General features: G+C 41.4%; 1 protein-coding gene across 2 annotated transcripts in view; it reads right to left on the bottom strand.

The window, feature by feature from the left end:
* Positions 1 to 419: 419 nt before the first annotated feature.
* txnrd3 (thioredoxin reductase 3) overlaps positions 420 to 21,047 on the bottom strand; it is a 58,048-nt gene continuing 37,420 nt past the window's right edge. For both annotated transcript variants that reach the window (XM_068052171.1, XM_068052172.1), the window contains exons 11-16: positions 20,142 to 20,218; positions 10,147 to 10,303; positions 9,073 to 9,180; positions 4,513 to 4,608; positions 3,016 to 3,150; positions 420 to 1,968 (exon numbers count right to left, since the gene is read on the bottom strand). In XM_068052171.1, coding sequence (XP_067908272.1) covers positions 1,903 to 1,968; positions 3,016 to 3,150; positions 4,513 to 4,608; positions 9,073 to 9,180; positions 10,147 to 10,303; positions 20,142 to 20,218 — 639 coding nt within the window. In that variant the 3' untranslated portion in view covers positions 420 to 1,902. The remainder of the gene's footprint in view (positions 1,969 to 3,015; positions 3,151 to 4,512; positions 4,609 to 9,072; positions 9,181 to 10,146; positions 10,304 to 20,141; positions 20,219 to 21,047) is intronic.

Raw genomic sequence — 21,047 nt, 5'->3', positions numbered from 1 at the left:
GGTTAGCACCGCAGCCTCACAGCTCCAGCAACCCGGGTTCGGTTCTGGGTACTGCCTGTGTGGAGTTAGCAAGTTGTCCCTGTGACTGCGTGGGTTTCCGCTGGGTGCTCCTGTTTTCTCCCACAGCCAGAGACTTGCAGGTTGATAGGTAAATTGGCCATTGTAAATTGCCCCTAGTGTAGGTAGGTGGGAGGAGAATGGTGGGGATGTGGTAGGGAATATGGGATTAATGTAGGATTAGTATAAATGGGTGGTTGTTGGTCGGTACAGACTCGGTGGGCCGAAGGGCCCGTTTCAGTGCTGTATATCCAAATATAATAAAAATAATAAATGAACTGCAGCACCCAAATGTCACAAATACATTTACAATACCAACCAAATCTAAATTGCCTGACCAAAAGGACACTCCTGGCACAGGGTTTTGAGTTCGATATAGATTTTATTAAATGCATTTTGGATAACAAACTTTATTCACAATGGAATTGTTCAAGTTAGTGCTGCTCAAAGGCTGAATACAAATCAAATGCAACTGAAAGTTCTATCCAGATGGGCACCAATGATAAACAAATGCAAAAAAACAGATAAAGAAAAATTATCCCAATTAAATAGTATGCACAGCATGGTTACCTTCAAACAAACTGCACAAAGCCAGAAAATGTGACAGTACATGTCTGCATTGGTGTGCAAATGTTCCTGATTAAAAAATAAGAGGTGGAAGAATGAGAGGGAATGAAAGCAACAGAAAGTGATACTGGATAAACACAGACCATTTCAATTTAACTTAAACAGGTAAGTAAAAGGAGTACAGCAATGCAGTGTGCTAAACTACCCCATTAGTAAAATAGCAAGAGAAACGCAAGCCAGAACGCTTTAAAAATACTTTGGAAAAACTTTTGACTACACATATTTAGATAGCCACAGACAGAGAAGACAAAAAAAAGTTTAAACTCATTCAACATAGCAATTTTATGCTAAACCCCAATTCTAATGCAGAAACACCAATTTTGATTACAAGTATCTGCAAAAAGCAGCTTACAGATTCCCACTCATTTTCTTTTTAAAAAAACACCCACACCTATCAAGCTTGGTCAGCAGTAGTTGGTTACTCCCATTATAGACTTTGCTGAGTTTACAAAAAAGATAGGATCCCAATATGTAGACAGTTACACTCTAGGCAGATCCTCAGTCAAAACAGAAAAAACATTCAGGCCCATGCTTCCTGAAACATAATCAGTGTGCTTTTTTGGTGACAAACGTTTAAGATTGATATTGTACAGAATTTAAATATCGAATATGGCATGTTCCTTTCCAGGCAAGTTCTTGATTTTTTTTTTTTAAAAACTTACAAAACATTGAGTACAATGATACTGGTTACTTGCACTGTACAGAGAAAAAAATTCATTTCACCCTCAGCAGCCCAACATACATTAACAAGGAACAGTAAGCATTACCAGATGAGACTTCAAACTGTTCCACAAGACTAAAGTCTCACCACACGAAGGAAGCGCAGTCATTTGATTGGACGTAGAAGTTCCAGACCTTGCTTGTTAGTCATCTGTCATGGCCCACCATAATCAGGTTCCAGGCCAAAACTTCAAGGAGGCACTATTTTTCTTCAATGCCCTTCCAAGCAGGTTTGGGTCAAAGTTCAAACTGAGGTTTACCCCCACTGTTGTGCTGATTGCCCCATGCACACTCGTGATCCTCTGCTGCAACAGATGCCGAGGGAAACTCAAGGCACTGCACAATTCGGAGTTGTTTCAAGGCGGCTTTTTTTTTTATAAATTCTTTCTGTAGTTTGTGTTAGTTTTACCTGAGTGGAGAAAGATGCAGGTTGAGCCAGCCACAGAACTGGGGAAGTGCATGCAGAGGGCAGCAGCATTACAACAGCAGGGTTTAACCTCAGCAACCTCCTTTCTTGGAAATGTCCACACCTGATCGTTTTGTTATTTCCATAGTGGTGAACACCTGCAAACAACAAAAATCAATAAACTGCGAGAAGGAGACAGAATCAATAACTTCATTCACCAAGATGAATGACTCATAAGAAGCCAGATCAAGTCATCACCAGAAAAAAAAAAAAGAGTATTCATACTAATGATTGGAGAGGCAGTTGTGTGTTGGTAATATCACTGGACTAGTAGTATAAAGCCCAGGCTAATGCTCTGGGGACATGGGCTCGAATCCCACCATGGCAGATGGTGAAATTTGAATTCAATTAATAAATCTGGAATTTTAAAAAAGCTAGTCTAATGACGACCATGAAACCAGTGTTGATTTTTGTAAAAACCCATCTGGTTCACTAATGTCCTTACCTGATCTGGCCTACATGCGATTCCAGAGCCATAGCAATGTGGCTGACTCTTAAATGTCCTAGCAAGCCACTCAGTACAAGGCCAATTAGGGATGGGCAACAAATACTGACCTAGCCAGCAATGCCCACATCCCAAGACCGAATAAAAACATTACCACTGCGCTGCCCTTTTACCACAAACACATGATGAACAAGGTACTAGGGGATTGTTTCTCTAGACGTTTGGTGAGTGAAAAGGACTGATTCAGTGCTAAGCATACAACAGAATGTTTCAAGGTCAATCTCTAGTTAGTGCAGTTATGGGCACAACAGTTGGACTCCATGCCACTGAGCTGGAAAGAGGACTGACTGATTTCTATCCAAAGTCTCCTATTGGAGAATATAAAGTATAATGAACGTCAAGTACTGATGCTTCTCTCCTATAATTAAAGAGCAAATAGTCCACCCACAAAGAAATAATTTGGACAAGGAGGTGATAGCATCAGTGAAACCACAAACCAGAAAAGGGAAAAAAAGTTGGAAAGTGCAAGAAAATCTACAATGGGATCAGGTACTTAATTCATTTTTTTTTTGCAATTCAGCAGCTGATAGGAGTTACAGCAGAAAAGGAAAGCGCAAGAGCGCAAAGAGGACAGAAAAAGAGAGAAATGGAGAGAGAGGGGGTGGGAGGGAGCGAGGATGGACAAAAATCCAAGTCTTACTTCTGCACAGGTTGGATGGATGCCAATGACACTGTTCAGCTGATCTTTGGTCATACCACACTTCATTGCTGCACCAAAACCTTGAGTGATTTCACCAGCATTTGGACCAAGCACATGGAATCCCACCACTCTGTACTAGAACCAGAAGGAAAATTAATTTAAACAGAGCTGCAGATTGATGTGTTGTTTTATTTGTACAACTAGTTTTCTTTTAACTAAGGTTTTAAAAGACTAGGAATAGGTTTGCTTTCTACGTACAGGAAATGGGTCATGGCATTCCAAAACCCTATTTCTGACATTGACTCAGATGGTAATATTTACGAGTAATGTGATAATCCATCAGAAATCTAACTGAAATGTGGAGTTCGAACATTGAGGGAGTTGCATAAACAAACAAGCAGTCTCCCAACAAAAAAATGAGCAAGTTTCAAGTGTTTTATTGGGCTCATTAATGCTGTACAGAACATCAAGTCAATACATTTTAATGTTTTGCATGCATCTTGTGCTCCAAAATCAGAGATTACCTACCTCTCCCTATCCCACCCTCTTGTTACACAGCTCCAAATTTTCGCTCAGGACAAAAATCTAGAACTGCACTTTAAATATTGCAAGTTGGCATAGTATGAAAATAAATGAAATCCAAGTGATAGCATCAAATTCAATACAGCCATGGCTGACACCAAGTACTAGTACTATTTTGCAAAACAGATGTGCAATGCTGTTGCAAGCATCTATGATTACTGTACCATATATTAACTATGCTCCAACATTCAATCCTCACTTTACACCATGATCTAACGCTTAAAAGAATGGTAGTGGGGTAGTCTGATTTATTCATGAGCACCAAGTCACAATTTCAGCCAAAGTTCCAAAGTTGCAACCCATTATCTGGAACAAGATAACATACTTCCATGCGCAAATAGCTCAGATAAGGGCTCTTCCAGGAAAAGGAAGATTTCTCTACTCTGGTAGAGCTATTCGCACCATACAAAATTGTTTTCACAACTTAAGATCCAGTCATACACTCACAAAATATGATATGCGAGATAGGAAACAAATACAAGAACCTTTCACAGAATTTCCAAATAATGGTAAAATATTATTAGGGAAAGGAGAAAAACCTGAGGGAAGGGATGCGTGAAGGGGCCACTGAGCAGGAGCAGATTTGGGTTCAGTTGCTAGTCCACGAGTGATATAAAAAAGTGTTGGCTGCTACCTGACTATACTGCAGCAAGATACTGGAAAGGCAACTACTATTCCTGGAACTATAGCCTAGCAGGTGCCAGTTTCAGGGAAGGAACGTGGAAGTAGAAATTGACAAATCCACCTCCTGCAACATTCCTGTGAAGTTCTGCTCCAAATCACAAACAGTTGCAGAATCTCCTCAGGCAAATTTGAGAAGGGAAGTACATAAAGCGCCTAAATTAAATACTATACAGGAACCTTCCTATAACTTTTGGAGAAAACATACAGGTACCCAAAAAAAAAAAAACTTACATGATCCAGTTTTGCACAAATCACCTTGCCATAGCAGCCATTCTTATCCCTCACTGGTACTGCCCATTCTAGTGGCCAGAACATGCTGTGATACACCTGAAATGTACAAGATGGATATTCAGCACAAATTTACAGAACATTCCAAGAGCAAAAGCTCCAGAAATAATTTACTGCTCAAAAAAATTGCAGATGCAAAGTTAAGCGTTCTTAAAAATGAGAAGCCACCAAGAGTTCAGCAACATGAATAAACTCAATGATGGCATTTGTTCAAGTAGTGTTGCCCAAGGTGTTGCTCACTAAATTGGAGGATACAATAAGCAGCTTGAAAGATGACAGAAGTAAACAGTGGCAAAATTTTCAAAAATTGGACAAATGCAATCTTTCATAATGACACACAAAGTTGGACCTACAACATGTGCCAGACTTTCCTAGACACATAACTAGCAACACCTGACAGTCCCCAGTAACATTAGCTACAGGCAAAATTAACTTCCACATGTATGCTGGTGACAACTAACCATACCTCTTCACCACTTTCATCATTTGTCTGAGTATAGTGAAAGGATGCAGCCATCGAAACCTATTGCACAATATCTTCCTCCAGCTCAGCATTCTCTTGCAACTGAATTAAACTTCTCTGCCTTGCCCCTTCCAGCATTACCTCCAGCAACAAGTAGCTTACAGACTTCTAACAAGATCTGCTCAGCTGCCAAAACCTTATTTTCACCTGCCCTAGCCATGGGGTCACCATGTCTTTCTCTAGTTTCTTTCATCTCCACACATGCTCTCACCAAGCTCATCTTGGCCACAAGATGTTCTCAACTCCAATCCCACAGAATTTTCCAGCCCAATTCCCTTCCTGGCCCATGTAGCAGAATGTAAAACTGTTCCCTCTCCTCAGGTGCGGTCCAACACCCCTTTCAAAGCTACCACACTCATCCCCTTCTTCAAAAAGAACTTTAACCTTTGCAAAGAACCATCCCATCTACAACATATTACCACCTCTCAAATCCATCCCTAACTTTCTCATGTCTGAAACCCTCTAAATCAGGTTTCTGCACCTGCACAGCAATGAAATGCATGGGGCCGCCACCACCTGCAAGCGCCCCTCCATCCTGACTTGGCACTATATCACCGTTCCTTCACTGTCGCTGGGTCAAAAATCCTAGAACTCCCTTCTTAACAGCACTGTGGGTGTACCTACCCCACATGGACTACAGTGGTTCAATAAGGCAGCTCACCCTTCTCAAGGGCAATTAGGGATGGGCAATAAATACAGGCCTGGCCAGCAACAACCACAACCCATGAATGAATTTTAAAAATCCTGTTAACTGTGTTACACTATCTCTCCTTGCCCTCTTTGCAGCCTTTGATATAGCACCACCATTGCACTCCAATACCCTTCTCCATTATCCACTGATCTATACAGACATAGTCAATGCACCTCAAACTATTGGCTTCCCTTCCCATCCTGTCAATACCCCTGGACTTCCCAAAGCATCAACCCTTATGCTCCTCACTTCATTTACATACTGCCACATACTGACAAATGACAGGTCAGCTTCCACATATAAGCTGGTGACACCTGGCTCCATCTCTCTTGACCCCTCCAATTCTGTGTACCTTCAGACTACGGGCTGGATTTTAAGAGCCTGCCGCTGCTCTCGGCGATCTCCCACGCGGCAGCTCATTTAAATAGCTGGGCCAGCCCCCCACAATCACGTGGAGGGAGCAGGCTGTCCGACGTCAGCAATGGTGTAAGCTGCCGGTGCGCAGCTGCTGGCACCATTTTTAAAAGGGTAGGAAGCCCTGCTGGTCAATTTGAATTTTTGAAGTGGTATCCCCCCAAAATCTTCCAAATAAAATTGTAACGTCCCTTTCCCACCCCCCAATAACAATTACATTAACTATTTCCCCCCCCACCCCCCCAAAGCCCCGAGACTGTACAACGTTTAAAGTTCACCCCTTCCCACCATCTGCTGGAACCATCTTCCACCCCACCACAGAGCCAGATGTTGGGGACTCGATAAAATCCTGCCCTACATGTCTGATATCCAATCTTGGATGCGTTGCAATTTCTTCCAGTTAAATATTAAAGTCCATAGCCATAGTCTTCAGCCTCTGTCATAAATTCAAACCCATCCCCAGGCATGTTGAGCTCAAACAAGGAACCAAGATTGCAAATATTCTGATTGAACCAGAGCAGAGTTTTTATTCCATATACACTCCAACATTAAGACCTCTACTTACACCTCTAATGTCATCTGTTTCTGCCACATAGCCCTCTGGGCCATGCAAAATCTTCAGTTTCAATTGTTCATTTGCTTTTGAATACCAAAAGTAACCACCTCTGAGCTGCCTTTGGCAAACACAACATTAAGTACTTAAACTTCCCTCAATCCAAATAAGCCATTAAGCCTCTGACCCCTGCTGAAAACCAATGGCAGGAAAAATTAAGCCAACCCAACACTAAAGGCTCAGATTTTTAACCCACCTAAATTGCCTTCAGTCTCCAAAACTGTGGTCTGCAGACAAGAAAGAGCACTTAGTTACAGAAGGCTTGGTATCACTTTTGTCCTTGCACATTGGAACCAGAAGTGAGCTAGCCCAGAACTAGAACTATAACCTTTTCAGAATGACTGCAAAATACAATGCAAGTGGTGGAGCAGGCTCAAAGGGCCGAGTGGCCTACTCCTGCTCCTAATTTGTATGTTTGTAACCCTGAATGCTTAGTTGGCTTCAGCCATACCACAGTAGAGAAGCTGCTGAAAAAGAACTTATTTGCCACCTCCCTCTCTTTTCTGAGCTGCTTTTACACAGCTGCAAATTAGCAAGGTATTTAGCTAAAATGGTCAAAGTTCAGGTCCTGGTCTGGCTCCTGTAGCTTGAAGCAGTGCATGGCTCACAGAAAGCCTTCAGCGGGGCAGAGAAAATTGAAGTATGCAGTACTGAGCGTTATCAAATACACAACACTGCCAAGAATTTCCCCAACCATATTCTTAGTTACAGAGCAGACTAATTTAAACAAGCCTTTAAAAAGCAGAGCAAGAGTTCAAGCACAGCGATAGAGATGAGTAGGTCATTAAAAAGTATTCGGTATCCTGATGGATGCCAGATGAAACCCAATAAACCCTAAACTTGCTTCTCTTGCACACAATTCATGCATGATGACTGTTAGCCCACTTTTAAGAGGGAGGATCTACGAACATTAATTCCTTCACACCAGAAACTGGAGCATATAAAGTTCAGATCAAGGAGGTCAACAGAATAAATTCTAGTCATTGCCATATTGGAAAAATCAAAACATGCAACAGGAAATACCTGCAACACCCCCCCCCCCACCCCAACTCAAAACAGAAGAAACCTTGCCCTAGCTCAAAGAAAGACGAATTGAATGGGAGGGAAAATCAAACACATGGTGCACATACAGGCCTCCAAAACCCATCTTCTGTTTAAGAAAAAAAAATTGAGTAAACTATGGTAGCTCAGAGTAATTAACTAGACATTCATTTAAGGTAAATTAGCAATAACACACCCACTTAGACCCACATTGTCACAGCAGCAGCAAGACAGGAACCAATGTCACATCATGTGAAGGTAGACATTGCTATACATAATACAGTATATCCACTGGTCACATTCACACCACTGGTCTATCGGAAACCGACTGGTCTGTTGAACTTCTAAGCCTCATTTCCAGGATTTGATCAACTGAAAGCAAGTTAGGTTGGAACAGGTTATATCCATGGCTTCAACTAGAATGCAAGTTTGGGGTGATGGAGAGGTCTAAGACACCCAGTTCCTTTAGAGTTATTTTGCTTTAGTGCTCCAGCAGCAGCAAATGATATTTACAACCACAAGGGCAGCAGACACGTGGGAACACCATCTGCAAGTTCCCCTCCAAGTCACACACCATCCCGACTTAGAAATATATTGCCATGCCTTCAATGTCACTGGATCAAAATCCTGGAACTCCCTTCCTAACAGCATGGTGGGTGCACCCACACCTGATGGCCTGCAGATCATAAACACCCTCTAAAGGGCAATTAGGGATGGGCAACCAATGCTGTCCTTGCCAGCGATGCCCACATCTCATGAAACAAATTTTTTTTTTTTTTTAAATGTAAAATAGATGCTCTATTATTCATACTGTCCTTGTATGTCCAATATTTTGGACATAAACCAGAACGAGTGCCAGTATTCCTTCAGTGACCAACTAGTTTTATAAGCAGTTGAAATGACAGCACTGGTCCAGAAATTACTGAAATTACCAAAGTTGGAAGTAAGTCAAACTATACTACTGGTAGAAGAAATTAAAAAGATCAATTAGTCATACTGCTAAGTTCAAGCATCAATGATCACACCAGCAAAGAGCTTAACCAATAGTCGATGGCATCTAAACCATTGATTCTGGGTCTGCCAATGATTAGTTTTTAAGAAACTTTATGATCAACCCTTCAAGAGCAAAGGCCCTTAGGGGAGCAAAAGATCCCTTCAGCTTGCCACTCAAACAAATAAAAAAACTCCATTTAATTCAAAACCCAAAAAAATGGTCCATACCTCGATATGTTCTTCTCCATAAAGTGCTATCGCATTTTCCTCAGACAGTCCGCAACATCCATACTCCAAAGGCGTAAAGACTGTTGTGCATACATTGACATAGTCACACTGAAAAATAAATTGCTATCAACAGAATTGCCAGTATTTGCCACTATTCAGTCTTATTTTAGTGCTTTGAAGGCCAATATTGCAACATATTGTAAGTTACTTTCCTAATGGTTTATATTGTATTACAAGGGAAACACAAAATGATAGAGGGTTTAATTATGTAAAATAAAAGTGGCTAAAAAAAAGACAAGGATGTGACAAAGACACTTTTGACAATTCTCACCCCATCCCCCATAGGCAATGGCTTATGAGCTGCAGCTCCACAGGAACTCTGGTGCCTCACGAATAGCCATTCTTCGTCAGTTAAGACAGGGCACCGGCAGGTTATGTGAGCACAGCCTGATTTACTTCACTTCACCCAAGGTTTAATCATGAGTACTTCCTGTCAAGGATCACCAGATAGCAGATCAGGAGCAAGAAGAGTGACTGATCTCCTTTTTCTCCGACCCAAGAGAAGCCCTCATACTGCTCCCACTGAGACCAGGTGCACTCAAACCGATTCCAGCATCTTCTGGTTTATTTGACGACACAGGGGCGGCACAGTGGCGCAGTGGTTAGCACCGCAGCCTCACAGCTCCAGGGACCCGGGTTCGATTCCGGGTACTGCCTGTGTGGAGTTTGCAAGTTCTCCCTGTGTCTGCGTGGGTTTTCTCCGGGTGCTCCGGTTTCCTCCCACAAGCCAAAAGACTTGCAGGTTGATAGGTAAATTGGCCATTATAAATTGTCACTAGTATAGGTAGGTGGTAGGGAAATATAGGGACAGGTGGGGATGTTGGGTAGAAATATGGGATTAGTGTAGGATTAGTATAAATGGGTGGTTGATGTTCGGCACAGACTCAGTGGGCCGAAGGGCCTGTTTCAGTGCTGTATCTCTAAAAAAAAAAAAATGAGCCATTGGGACAGCCACACAAAGCAGGTTTTTCACCGACAGTGCAGCACAGTATACATAACAAGGCAACACCCTACCTTCAGCATAGAACCCGCGTAGAGTCTGCGTGCTAGCAACTTCCCAGCCTGAATAGCAACAGGGGTGAGCTCTGGCTTGCCATCAATGACATCTCCTATACCAAAGATGTATGGTACATTGCTCCTTTCTTCACTATCCACCAAGATTTTTCCATTTCTAAGAACACACAAAGTAAACTATTGCAACAAAATCATCTGCCTTCTAAGTTAGCCAAACTTATATATTTGAAAACCAATAGCCTATAAATGTAGTATTTAGACACACCATCCAACAAAAAAAAAGTTTTACCAATTTCAAGGCCAAAGGCCATTACAGATATCAGAGTTTCATCCATTTACAGATTTTTTAAAAATCCTTGCTATGATTGATCATTGAGAACTTAAGAGAAAAAGGTGCAGGAGGAGATTTACCAGAATGGTTGCAGGGATGGGGGATTTTAGTTACAAGGTTAGTTTGGAAAAGCTGGGGGTTGTTCTCCCTGGAGCAAAGGAGATTGAGGGAAGATTTTATAGAGGTGTACAAGATTATGACAGGCATAGATGAGTTAGACAAGGAAAAACTGTTCCCATTAACTGATGGTACAAGGACTAGGGGACACAGATTGAAGGTTTCGGACAAGAGATGTAGGCGGAATGTGAGGAAGAACTTTTCTTCTAAGAACTCGAGTAATGACCTGGAACTCACTGCCCACAAGAGTGGTGGAAGCAGAGACAATAAATTATTTCAAATGGAAATTGGATGGGTACTTGAAGGAAATAAATCTGCAGGGCTACAGGAATCAAGGAGGAGTGGGACAGACTGGATTGCTCTGCAGAGAGCCAGCATTGGCTCAATGAGCCAAATGACCTTCTATGCAGTAAATGACTTTATGAGTTGAAAATCAATTTACACAAACAAATTACGCACAATATATTGCAACAAGATGTTATGGCAGCTGTTTAAAAGGGAAGCTTAAAGAAAGTCACATGCTCCTAGCAGCTTTGGCAAAAGTCTAGGACCATGTTTCCAAGGAATGCGTATGGTACTGCAGAGACAGAACATGTTCAGAGCAAGACAGACCCAACATTTAAAATTCTGAAGTTAAAAGTACAATTTTCATGCAAAGGAAACCACCCCTATCAAAATATCCCACACATCCATTGCTATTTTAAAGACTGCATTCCTCAGCCTTCATTCCACACATCAGCTTAGTCACAGAATAACTACTGCACATCAGTGCTCAGTCCTAATGCAGTTATCAGCACTTTACTACTGAAGGGGGATGGATGTTTAGATTTGCTGAAAATGAAGCATACCCATTTACACCATGCACTTTGGGAAAAGGGACAAGCAGCTTTGAAGTGACATCTATAAGCCAGATATGGTGCTGTACCACTCCATCTAGTTGAGGCAACTTATGCTTACTATACAGATGTAATATGGATGTATGAAACACCAACGCACTTAGAATGGAATATTTACTGTATTGACAAATTAGCTACAGCCCCACAAATTCATAGGGTGCACTCAACATTTAGACCAAGTGTTTTTCAGCCAATATGATAATACTTGCAGCTCACTAAAATACCTTTGTGTTGCTTCTAGCATTTTTATTCCACCTATAAGCAACACTGTTCAATACACTTTTATTTTTACTAGGTAAATATGAACTAGGAACAGGAGTAGGCCACTCAGCCCCTCGAGCTTGCTCCACCATTCAAGAAGATCATGGTTGATCGGATTGTAACCTCAACTCCACATTCCTGCCTACCCCAATAACCTTTCACTCCCTTGCTCATCAAGGATGCATCTGCCTCAGCCTTAAAAATATTCAAAGGTTCTGCTTCCACTGCCTTTTGAGGAAGAGAGCTCCAAAGACCCATGAACCTCAGAAAAAAATTTCTTGTCTTAAATGCACGACCCCTTATTTTTAAACAGTGACCCCTAGTTCTAGATTCTCCCACAAGGGGAAACATCTTTTCCACATCCACCCTGTCAAGACCCCTCAGGATCTTATATGTTTCAATCAAGTTGCTTCTTACTCTTCTAAACTCCAGCAGATACAAACCTAGCCTGTCCAACCTTTCCTCATGAGACAACCTGTCCATTCCACGTATTAGTCTAATAAACCTTCTCTGAACTGCTTCCAATGCATTTACATCCTTCCTTAAATGAGTCCAATACTGTACACAGTACTCCAGATGGGGTCTCACCAATGCCCTGTATAACTGAAGCATAACCTCCCTACTTTTGTAGTCAAATTCCTTCGCCATCAACAATAACATTCTATTAGCTTTCCTAATTACGTGCTGTACCTGCATACTAACCTTTTGCGATTCATGCACTAGGACACCCAGATCCCTTTGAATCTCAGAGCTCTGCAATCTCTCACTATTTAGATAATGCTATTTTATTCTTCCCGCCAAAATGGACAATTTCACATCTTCCCACATTATACTCCATTTGCCAGATCTTTGCCCACTCACTTGACCTATATCCCTTAGTAGCCTCATGAGAGAAGGAGGAGGAGAGGTGACTTAATAGAGACATATAAGATAATCAGAGGGTTAGATAGGGTGGATAGTGAGAGTCTTTTTCCTCGGATGGTGATGGCAAACACGAGGGGACATAGCTTTAAGTTGAGGGGTGATAGATATAGGACAGATGTCAGAGATAGTTTCTTTACTCAGAGTAGTAGGGGCGTGGAACGCCCTGCCTGCAGCAGTAGTAGACTCGCCAACTTTAAGGGCATTTAAGTGGTCATTGGATAGACATATGGATGAAAATGGAATAGTGTAGGTCAGATGGTTTCACAGGTCGGCGCAACATCGAGGGCCGAAGGGCCTGTACTGCGCTGTAATGTTCTAATTCCTCTTCACAAGTTACTTTCCTACCTATCTTTATGTAATCAGCAAAATTAGCAACCATCCCTTCATACAAGTCATTTAAATAAATTGTAAAAAAGTAGAGGCCCCGGCTCGGTTCCCTGCGACCCACCACTCGTTACATCTTGCCAACCAGAAAATGATCTATTTATGCCTACTCTCTTTCCTGTTAGCTAGCCAATCTTCTATCTATGCCAAAATGTTAGCCCCTACACCATGAGCTTTTATTTTCCCAATAACTTTTGATGCAGCACCTTATCAAATGCCTTCTGGAAATCCAAGTACAGTACATCCACAACACATGTTACTTCTTCAAAGAAAGCCAATAAATTGGTTAAACATGATTCCCCTTTCACAAAACCATGTACAAGTTATACTAAAAAAAACCATAGGCATAAAGCAGACCACAAAATATTTCCCCACACAAACCACATCACTCCCAACAGGTACAACTGCTTAGAATGACAACAGTTTAAGATTTCTTAGCTCCAGGCATACTTACTAATCCACAAGCTTCCTTTTTTACTGTAGGAAGTGTTACATACAAATGTCCATACAGATATTCAAAAGGTGAAACAATGAATGAATTACTTTTAGTCTGACAAATTAAACTATCTTCAAACAGTCAGTCTCATAACATGTGCATGTGCATGAACCTTCTTCCCCTCACATCTAAACAGAGCCCCTTGAAACAGAAAAGTTCAACAGCCTATTTGCGATTTAAGAGAAACCTAATTTCCACCACCCCGCCCTGCCCCCCCCCCCCCCATTTAGCCCCTTGTAGCATGGACTTTTCTTCAGTGAAAAAGTTTAAAGACATCTATCTCAACAACCTTGGGCCACCTCTGTACAAGAGGAACTGTGTCTTTCCAAGGGAAGCTGAAACCAGACATCGTTGCTTCATTTACTACAATTCAATGGTGTGCTCATCTTATTCCAATAATCTCAAACCCAATTTGTGGCTTGGGCTTGCCAAATATGTCAAGCCAGTTCAGCATGCTTTTGCCATGATGCAAAAATCACATGAATCATGCTGCTGAAATGTATGGACTCAGCAAAGTACCAGGCCCTCTAAGTTTCACAGGTGAATTTGTGACATTGAAAATGTACACAATTTATTCTGCACAATGAGAAAATGTCATTTCAATCTTCATTTAAAAAGGAAATTTCAAATAAGTGCCTGGTCCTCCAGTAACTAGTTAGACAGAAGTTTGGTCGGGATGCTCCAGAAATAAATAGATGAACATGAGAAATTGTGTCTTACAAACTGTTTTTGGCTATTTGATGGCAGGCAGCAAGGAAAGAATTCAGTAAAAAAAAGGTGCTTTCACTGTAGGTTAATGTCTGTAATACTGAAATTGCACATCAATTCATAAGGAAGCTACATTTTGTAACTGGTTAGACTACCAGATAATAAATGAAAGGAGGACAGATTTGGACTTGGTGCAGAACAAAATATCGCCACATTGTCACTAGCGTTATTTTTCTAGGAGCAATATTTTCAGAAAAACAAACTGCATTTACACCCATACTTTTCATGTTAGGTACTATTCTCATTTCAATCAGTAACAGATCTATATAACCACTAACATATTAAACTGAAATAAAGTGCTATGTGGTATAACCATATTTGAGGACATTAATGCAAATTTGCACTTCTGGACATTTTCCCCAGCAAGTAAAAGTTTACACAGGTTACATGAAAACTTTGTAAGCCTCCTACAATACCAGCGTCATAACTAGGATTTCAGTAGTGATTAACTGAAGCAAACATGTACAACTGTCAAGCTGTCAGCAGCATGTGTCATGTAGAATCGCAAGCAGCTTAAGGCACTGTTTTTGTTATATAGAAGGAGCCACCCAACACAAGATAAAGAGACTCATCTCAGTGCAAGTTTCAGTTTTACAGTTGGATTGCAGTCAAGTTAAAAACTGCCAACTCATTCCCACATCCTACCTCTGCCAAAAGAGCAGGAAATTTATCAAATCTTGTCAAAGAATTCAAGGTCAACACAATTTCCCCTTTTTTGGCATGAGTCACTATTTACATTGCCATTTTATTTCAGATTCACTATCAGAAGACTTCTACAATATAACATGCAACTGCAGTATAAAGGAAATGGGTTGGGTGGTGGTGAAGAAAATACAATAAATCCAGTTCCAAAATTTGGCAGCTGTCAAAAAGTCTTACTGAAATCCTAGAACATTGAATATGCATCTGGTTCAGAAGGTGCCAGGGTGAGTGTTCACATTTCCAATTCTCAAATAAACTAGAAGTGAAAAAAGAAAATCAGCTCAATTACAGCTCAACAGCAAAGCCAGGTATAAGAGTGATGGAAACCATTATTTATAGCAGTTCCCCATCTATGGGGATGAGTCTCTGGTTCCAACTGTTATCCTTGCTGGAACACAGGGAAGGACAGGATCAACTCTAATCTAACTCTAACTTCCTCCTCCAACATCCTGCAAATTACTCACAAAAATGGCAGTCATTTGGGTGAAGTACTGGAGGGCTGCCAGAGTGTATTAAACTGTACCCCAACATGACTTAAATGTACAAGTCTTTGCACTTCAAAAAAAGTCTGGTTCAGCTGGTAGCACGGAGTTAGATGATTGTGGATTCAAGCCCCCCCTCAGTACTTGAGCACAATCCAGGCACTTTAACAATACAGCACTTCTTAGTACTGCAGTCTAAGGGCTATATTTCAGAGGGAATGTTTTTTTTAAAAAAAAAAGTTAAATAATCAACTACTTTTTAAGTAACATGCAGGTGCAAGCAATTAGGAAGGCTAATGGTAGGTTAGCCTTTGTTGCAAGAGGATTTGAGTACAGGAGTAGCAAAGTTTTGCTTCAATTGTATAAAACCTTGGTTAGATCACACCTGCACTATTGTGTGCAGTTTTGGTTCCCTTACCGTAGGAAAGATATTATTGCCATACAGTAAGTGCAACAAAAGGTTCACCAGGCTCGTTCCCAGGATGGCAGGACTGTCCTATGAAGGGAGATTGGGGAAACTGGGCCTGCAATCTTTACAGTTTCGAAGAATGAGAGGCAATCACATTGAAACCTACAAAATACTAAAAAAGGATAGACAGGGTAGATGCAGGCAAGATGATTCCCCTGGTTGGGGAGTCTAGAACCAGGGGACACAATTTCAAAATAAAGGGGGAAGCCACTTAAGACAGAGACTAGGAGAAATTTCTTTACTCAGAGGTTTGTGAATCTTTGGAATTCTCTATCCAAGAGGACTGTAGAAGCTCAGTCATTGAGCATGTTTAAAGCAGAGATTGACAGATTTCTAAATATCAATGACAAAGGGATATGGGGTAGTGTGGAAAAAAGGCATTGAAGTGGATGATCAGCCATAATCTTATTGAATAATGGAGCATGCTCAATGGGCTGAATGGCCTACTCCTGCTCCTATGTTCCCTATGTAAGCGGCACAGTGGTTAGCACCGCAGCCTCACAGCTCCAGGGACCCGGGTTCAATTCTGGGTACTGCCTGTGCGGAGTTTGCAAGTTCTCCCTGTGACCGCGTGGGTTTTCGCCGGGTGCTACGGTTTCCTCCCACAGACAAAGACTTGCAGGTGATAGGTAAATTGGCCGTTGTAAATTGCCCCTAGTGTAGGTAGATGGTAAGGAATATGGGATTACTGTAGGGTTAGTATAAATGGGTGGTTCTTGGTTGGCACAGACTCGGTGGGCCGAAGGGCCTGTTTCAGTGCTGTATCTCTAAATAAATAAATAAAATAAAAATAAATAAGCAATGTTTATTGAGCAGTCAGTCAATCATATTGTGGTATGCAAACATGCTTCTGTCTGCTCACAGAAGTCATTGTCCTAAAGTGAATGTTTCTTTTATAAAAATGTTCTGTATAAATGTAAACCTTCATGTTGGCAGATTTTTCGCAGGCGAAGATCATGGAAAAACTTGCCTCTGTGGTAGTTGGCATGATCGTTGGTGACTGAAGAGGCCAATTCTTGATCTGCAGGCTCTTGAGCAGTTGGAGTACAAGAACTCCTGGTTTGGAGGGGATCTAGTATAAGCAGACGCCTTCTGTTGTCTGCACCTTTCTTCAGCAGCCTCACATCTGTTTGTTTCGAATGTGTAGGCTGCTTTCCTGGTAGTTGTGTACCAGCTGTCTGTTGGCAGTCTCCTGTTCCCACACCCTTTAGTCAACTGTCTTTTCAGCTGGTCTTTAAACTGTTTGCAAGATGCACCTCAATCTTGCTTAGCAGAGTGTAGTTCGCCATAATGTACTGCTTTTGGCATTCCTGAATCCTCCACACGTGACATGTCCTGCCCAGCGCAATGGTGTTGTAAGAGAACACATTCAATGCTGGGCATATCGGCTCTGTTGACCACCTCAGTCCTGCCATCTGATGTTCACTATGGATCAAAGACAGCATTGATGGAAGCGCTCCAGCAGTCGCATTTGTTTTCTGTACAGAACCCAAAGTGTGGTGATGACAACCACTCTGTAGATTTCAATTTTAATAGCGATGCAGTGAATGCTTCAAGAAAACAACCAAAGCAGCTGTTGGCTTGGACAGCTGATAGTCTATGTCCTTATTGTCAGTGGCACCATTTGAGATAATGCTACCTAAATAAATAGGAAAGCTGTTCTATTGCATTGAGGTTGCTGCTGTCAATGCTGATCTGTGATGGATTGTAATTTGCTTGGGGACGTGGTAAGCCCAAAAGGCATTTTCTGCCTCAGAGGAACAGTTTACAATGAGCTGCATTCTTTCATTTGGGTGTGGTAGAAGGGTCAATGGTCAGCAAACAGAAGCTCCATGATAAGCTCTTCTGTGGATTGGGTATGTGCCAGTAGTCGTCTCAGGTTGAAGAGACTGTCATCTGTTCGGAAGTGCATGTATATGCCTTCTGTAAAGCCTGCCTTTGCCTCTTGAAGCATCATATTGAAGGAAATAGAGAAAGGAGTTGGTGCCAGAACACACCCTTAGAGATAGCGAAACTGTCTGAGAGGGCTCCATTCTGCTTGATCTGACCTTTCTGGCCTTGGTGCAGTTGGCAGAGAATGATGAGGAACTTTAGAGGGCACTGCAATCAAGACAGCATCTTCCAAAGTCTGTCCTGGCTGACTTGGCGAGATCTACAAAAGTAGCGTACAGGCCCAGGTTTTGTACTCTACACTTCTGGATTGCCTCAGCACAAAAATAATGTCTGTAGTTCCCCTATATGGTCTGAATTCACAATGACTTTCAGGGAGGGTTTCTTCAACTATTGCCAGAACAAGTCTATTTAGAAGCACTCTGGCCAACATTTTGCCGACAATGGAGAGTAAGGTTATGCCTTTTTAGTTTGAGCAGTCAGACTGCTCTTCCTTGTTTTTGCAAAAGGAGACAATCACTGCATTTTGAAAGTCCTGAGGCACTGTCCCATTTTCCCAGCATGCTGTAAACAGATCTGTAAGCCCAAAGAACGTATCTCCTCCCCGTTTATAGATTTCGGCTGGAATCCCACCCATTCTGGGGTCAGAGAGATTTTGACTGCTATTGCAGTCTTGATGGTGCATCCAGCGCAGATTTCACTTCCCTCGGAGAGATGTTTACTTACTGAGATGACTTACTGAACATGTTTCTTCACTGATTTGTGACAATACAGCACTTGTGTATATGTTTTAATATTTGAAGTGATATTGGTGGTTCTATAATTTGGACTATAGTATTGAGATTACATTCTCTAATACAGAAAATTTGGAATCTGCAGTCCCTTCATTATGATGGAGAAATCAAAGCTGCTTTTTTGAAAGGGATGCTAGGTGGAGAGGGAGGGAGAGAGATTTTCACTTGAACATAGTGCTTTAACCTTCCAGCATCCAAATGCCCACACAAGAGAGGCTAAATTGTCAAAGCCCCGCTTCTCTGAATAGTTTTTATTTGGCTTAGTAGTTTAATTCCAAAAATATACAGTTTTCAAAGTGACAAAACTTGTTACACCATGCTTAAAGCTTGTTGGTACAGTTAAGCAGGTGCTGGGAACCAGATGCAAGAGTCTGGGTGTTTTGGCAGGAAAATCAAAGATACTACCTATGCCATAAAAATCAGGTCATTTGTCCTGTGAAGTTTTGCAACTAACAGAAAAGGCCAATCCCCAATGGCTTAAATTTATTCCAAGCTGACCCTGTTTTGCCTCCCTGAGGGGCTTTCTTGGGTCTATAGGTAGCAAATGTCTGGGTTCTGCATGATTCTTTAACTGAAGTCAGGACCCTCAGTTTAATGTCTCAGCTGCAGAACAGCATTTCCAACACTAGCATTCCTATAGCACCATACTGGTGTCAGCCTACAGACATGCCATTTTTTTAAAAATGGCAGATAGACAAGTAACTTAATTTTGCTTCTAGTAGATTGTAAGTGCTTTTCCAAATGGAAAGAGGACAACTGTAGGAGTCTGTTCCTCCCCATTGATGAATCACTCCACCACTAAAAGCTTTGTCATGTAGTACCTCCAAATTTGGTTGTTGTTCACTGGAAGAGGTGGGGGAAGGAAGGAAAATCAAACCTTACATAAAGAGATTTTGATTCAAATGCAGGCACTTCCTCTGCTACAGACATGTAAATAGCACCCCAACAGTAGAACAACAGAGATGCTGCAGAGATGCTGCAGAGATACTGACCTCTGTTGCCTGGAAACCCTGCAGCACAGAACTGAAGCTTTGAAAGCACTTTGGGTTCATGTTTATGCATGCCAATCTTGGACATTCACAGAAGCAAATTTACATTTGACAGAATTCAAATTAGGCAGCTTTGGAGGTATATTTTTTCCACCCCATCTGAATTCCAGCTCTTTTCCATTCAACTCCTGTATTATCCAATATTTCTACATCAATTTTCCTCCTTTGGAGTACAGTTGCAACAGCACCAGGCATCATCCAGTTAAGTCACTCTGGTGGCCATTATTCACACAAGAACCTGGACAGCAGCTGATAAGCAAGATCAAAATATCCAAAGCACAGGATAGTAGGGAGAAAAGCCAACTTGCTCACCCTGTTGCCACATATTAGTGATCCAGAATATCACGCTATGTTTAGAACTTGAAGACCAGACTCAAGTTGATATTTCAAGTATTTTTCTGCAAGTTTTAATTTTTTTTAAAAAAAACTTACTTTTCATTGACAAGAACACCAACATTGTCTAGGCCAATGTACTTGGTGCAAGCATCACGTCCCACTGCGATTAGCACCTTAAAATGAAAAAAAAAGTATTAAGTTTCCTGGTAATTATTAAAAGCAATTTCCTGCACCCCTCTTAAAGCATTAATGACAATTGGAAGTTTTTCTTTAAAGAATCAGATTTACTTAGAAAATATTATACTTTTTCCATTCTTGTGAAATAAAACCACTTTATCTAAAGAGCAATGTTAAATTTAGATTATGAAAAGTGCCAAATTACCATAGCTATTCATGGATCTGAAATGCAGTGGATTTGCAATTAAAATGCTATAGCTAGATCAGAGGTAGCTTTTTTTCAATCAAAAAAACGAACATCTGCCCTTCTCAAGTTACATTAACCCTTTCCCCATTTCGTCCATTTGATTAGATGGCTTCAAAACTAGGCTATTTTTGCATTTTACCACAAATAGACTTTCCAGACAGACATTCAGTTTGAGAAGCAGCAGCATTGCACCTTGTGTTATTTAAATGGATAGCAAACTTGTGCGCTGAATCCCTATCTCCTTCTGCTGCCACACCTTCTCCCTATTTGCCCCACTGGTCATTATGGAATTAGGTAATACCAAACAGGGGACCAGGTTGTACACGATTGGACTCGGCATCCTGAACAGTGGCAAGAAAAAAAACATTACTTCTCCCATTGCTATCCTGTGTTTGCGTTGGGTGAAGGCAATGTTCATCTTAACTCAGATACCCTTCCGCAATCAGATAGTCTGTAACATTCAGCGTACGCTCACTCAAAAGATGGCAAGATATTAGCTGCCTGTGCCCATGGAACTATCCAGCAGAAATTCAGTGCTTTTAGAAGAGAGAAGTAAAAAGATACCTTGCAAAGTGTTT

This window comes from Heterodontus francisci, chromosome 19 (assembly GCF_036365525.1).
Source record: "Heterodontus francisci isolate sHetFra1 chromosome 19, sHetFra1.hap1, whole genome shotgun sequence".
In the NCBI taxonomy this organism is placed as follows: Eukaryota; Metazoa; Chordata; class Chondrichthyes; order Heterodontiformes; family Heterodontidae; genus Heterodontus; species Heterodontus francisci.
Note: the sequence above shows the minus strand (reverse complement) of the source record. Positions and strands in the feature narration are given on the sequence as shown.